The following is a 3,855-nucleotide window of genomic DNA, read 5'->3' on the forward strand; positions in this document are numbered from 1 at the left end:
AGTAGGGTAGTTTTTCTAAAAAAGTGACATGCCTAGACATATATAGCTTTTTGGTAGCAGGATCATAGCACCGATAACCTTTCTGATTAATGCCATACCCTAAAAAGACACATAGGACACAACGAGAACTAAGCTTGGAGCGCGCCCGTTTAGGAAGGAGCACAAAGTATGCAGAACCAAAAATACTTTGAAGAGAATAATTGGGAGTAACACCAAAAAGACGCTCATACGGAGATGAGCCTAAGAGAAGAGGAGTAGGCATCCGATTGAGAAGATATGCAGCAGTGAGCACAGCTTCTCTCCAGAAAACAGAAGGGACAAAAGATGAGAGCAACAAAGAGTGAGCTGTATCAAGGAGATGGCGACGTTTGCGCTCAGCTCAACCATTTTGTGCAGGAGTGTCAGAACACGAAGACTGATGAATAGTTCCATGAGTAGCTAAATACTCCTCAAACTCAGACAAGTAATACTCACCCCCCAAATCAGAACGAAGAATTTTAATGGTGGTAGAAAATTGAGTGCGAATCATGGAGTGAAAATTAGAATATATTTTGTAAAAATCAGATTTTCGAGTCATCAAATAAACCCAAGTAAACCGACTGTAATCATCCACAAAAGCTACATAATATTGCGAACCACCTTTGGTAACTATAGGGAAAGGACCCCAAACATCAGTATGGACCAATTGAAAAGGAGAAGATGAAATAGAACTACTTTTATTAAAAAGAAGAGCAGACATTTTAGCCAGTTTACAACCACGACACTCAGAAATATCACTAATGGGAAAATTGCCTAAATGTCCAGACCTAACTAACATCCTCAACCGATCACTCGACAGATGACCTAACCTAGAATGCCAAATATAAAACAAAGATGACTTATTGTTTAAACAAAAAGAAGACAATGCAGTAGAAGACACTTCTAGAGGAACATGCAAGCTCTCCAAGATATATAGTTCTCCAACTCTACGCCCGATCCCAATCTGCCTCTTGGATACTCGGTCTTGTACAACACAATGAGAAGAAGAGAAAACAACATCAAAACCGGAATCAGATAATTGACTAATAGAAATAAGACTGAGTGAGAGGTGAGGCACACAAAATACAGGAGAAAGAGACAAATGGGAACAGGAAATAGAACCAATAGAGTGTACAGGCATAGAAGAACCATTAGCAGTAGCAATAGTGATAGAAGAATGAGAGACACAATTACTGAAGAGAGATGCAACAGGGGTCATATGATGTGAACAACTAGAATCAAAGATCCACGAAGTATGGATATTACCTGAAGAGGATGAACCAGACAAACCGAACTGAGTGGTAGTCATAGCGGAGGCTTGGGACGAAAGATTTGGATTGGCCACCATGAAAGACTTGAACTGCTCAAACATAGACTGCATATTGGAAGATGGATCATTCTCAGAAACTGGTGCAGAAAAGGGGGCAGATGAGCGAGATCCTGAAAATGTCGGCTTAGCGAATGGTGAACCAGATGAACGACCCTTGGGCTGCAAAAGTTTAGGACATGCATGTTTCCAATGGCCTTTCTGATGACAGAAGCTGCACTCATCCATGGAAACCCGAGGCTTGGGATTACCAGTAACTTGAAATAAATGAGAAGATGGGGTGGGAAAAAGCGGAGGAGTGGCAAAAACTGACTGGGAAGCAGGAGTACCATGAGCCACCTTAAACCGAGTTTCTTCCGCAATAAGCTCACGGACAGCACCATCCACAGAAGGCAAGGGAGACCGATGAAGAATAGCTCGCCGAAGTGGCTCAAACTGATCACGAAGGGCCATGAGAAATTGAACAAGATGTTGTTTCTCCCGATACTTGATATAACTGTCAAGTAACTGCAAATCGGACGATTCCATCAAAGCAAGCTGATCCCAATAAGTAGTCATCTCATTGTAGAACTCCTGAATGGACTTATCTTTCTGACTAGCACTGCGAATAGACATCTCAAGTTCATACTGCTTTGCAAAGTTAGACTCAAGGTACATAGTCTTCAAATAGTCCCAAACTTGTTTAGAAGTAGAATACTTGGAAAAATTCATACCAATGGTAGTTTGAACTGAATTATGAAACCAAGTAAGAATTTGTGCATTTTCCTTATCCCATTTAGCAACATCGGCCTCAGTTTCTTGAGATTCCACAGGTCTAATAGCCATACCAATAACATAATTCCACATACCTTTACCTATTATAAAATTTTTCATCACATGAGACCAATAAGAATAATTGGTACCATCTAATTTAGTAGTAATAGCTTGCAATTTATCATCAGCCATATTGTATACCCAAACTACAGTGCATTCAAAACAGAGTGAAAGGCAGCAGAGAAGAGAGAGAGAGAGAGAGAGATGAATGACCTGTCAAGAGTAGCAATGCACTCTTCTCATAACCACGGCAACCTATAAACCAGAGAGCAGTGATGGAGGTTCACCGTTTACGAGAGCTAGGTCAAAATAGAGAGAAGATCAGCGAGATACCCAACCTAGGTCTCCGAATGAACCAGAACCAAAACCAGCAAGTGAGACGAGCTGTTTCGATGATGACCTTGCGAAGAGAGAGGCAGAGCTGCGAGAAGAGCTGCTTCGATGACCTTGCGAAGAGAGAGACAGAGCTGCGATGGCCTTGCGATTGAAGGAGAGAGAGCTGCGATGTGCGATGAGAGACAGAGCTGCGATGGTCGATGATGACCTGCGAGGTATGCTACTGTTTGTAACCTTGCTCTCATACCATGATAACAGATGACAAAACTTGTGTATATTGATTAATCAAAAGAATTACAAAATATATAAGCAATAGAATGAAAACGAAACCCTAATAATCCCTAATAATCTAAAGTACTAAACTATCCTTAATGAATAATATAAACTACATAATTCACATGCTCAAGTACCTTAGCCTTCACATGACTAGGATCTTCAATCACCACCTCCCTCACTGTAATAGAGCTAATCTCATTTCTTACTTGCCTACATTTTGTCATTACATGAAAAAGTCTTGTATTTCTATCACCTTTCATTGTCCAATTAAGTCTTGATTTTTGAAGCCACATCCATTCCACCATTCTAGTCAATCTTCACACCTTTTCTCGAACTTCTCTCCTTGTTGCTTTTTCTGAGTCAGTAAGGTCTCTAGTCTCAGCCAAGAGATCAAAATTATGCAAATCTGACTCTGCAGTCTTCAATTTGTTAGTCACATTCCCAAATATCTCCACATTCCATTTTTTTAGTCATAATTTCAGAGTCTTTAACTTATTTAGCAATACATACCCAGCCCAACCCACTACATTAGCCTCTTTCCACCTACTTTCCACAAAAGCTTGAAAGTCTCTATGTAAAAACCATGCATTTAGCACCCGAAATGGTCTAGGGCCCCAGTCCCTCTCATCCTCCATTAATAATAAAGGGCAATGATCTGAGATCACTCTAGGTAACCCCCACAGTTTCAAATTAAACATCTCAAACCATTTTGGATCAACTAAGACCCTATCTATTCTACTCCACGTTTCCCCATCTCTTGATTGCACCATGCAAACTTTCTGCCCAATAGAGGTAGATCAGATGCCTCACATTTGTCTATGAACTCATTCAACTCTTGCATACCCCTATCTCTTCTAGTGCACCCCTTTCTTTCACTCATACTTCTAATCTCATTAAAATCCCTAGCTAGGCACCAAGGCTTAGGGATCTTCTCTTTCAAATTTACCTATCTCTCCCATAATTCTCCCCTTGCACCCAATTCGTTAGGTGCATAAATATTCAACAAGGTACATTCAAAGGACTTGAAAGAGGTACCTGAGATAATGATAAACCTTCTATTACTGCAACAATCTAACATCTGGAAA

At 40.4% G+C, this 3,855-nt stretch overlaps 1 protein-coding gene across 1 annotated transcript; it reads right to left on the reverse strand.

Annotated features, from left to right (window-relative positions):
* Window positions 1–379: 379 nt before the first annotated feature.
* Window positions 380–2,290, reverse strand: LOC114307903 (retrovirus-related Pol polyprotein from transposon TNT 1-94). The gene has a single exon (XM_082889150.1). The coding sequence runs from the start codon at window positions 2,288–2,290 to the stop codon at window positions 380–382; it is 1,911 nt and encodes a 636-aa protein (XP_082745276.1).
* Window positions 2,291–3,855: the final 1,565 nt, after the last annotated feature.

The sequence above is a fragment of the Camellia sinensis genome, chromosome 9 (genome assembly GCF_055761805.1).
Source record: "Camellia sinensis isolate YWXY chromosome 9, ASM5576180v1, whole genome shotgun sequence".
In the NCBI taxonomy this organism is placed as follows: domain Eukaryota; kingdom Viridiplantae; phylum Streptophyta; class Magnoliopsida; order Ericales; family Theaceae; genus Camellia; species Camellia sinensis.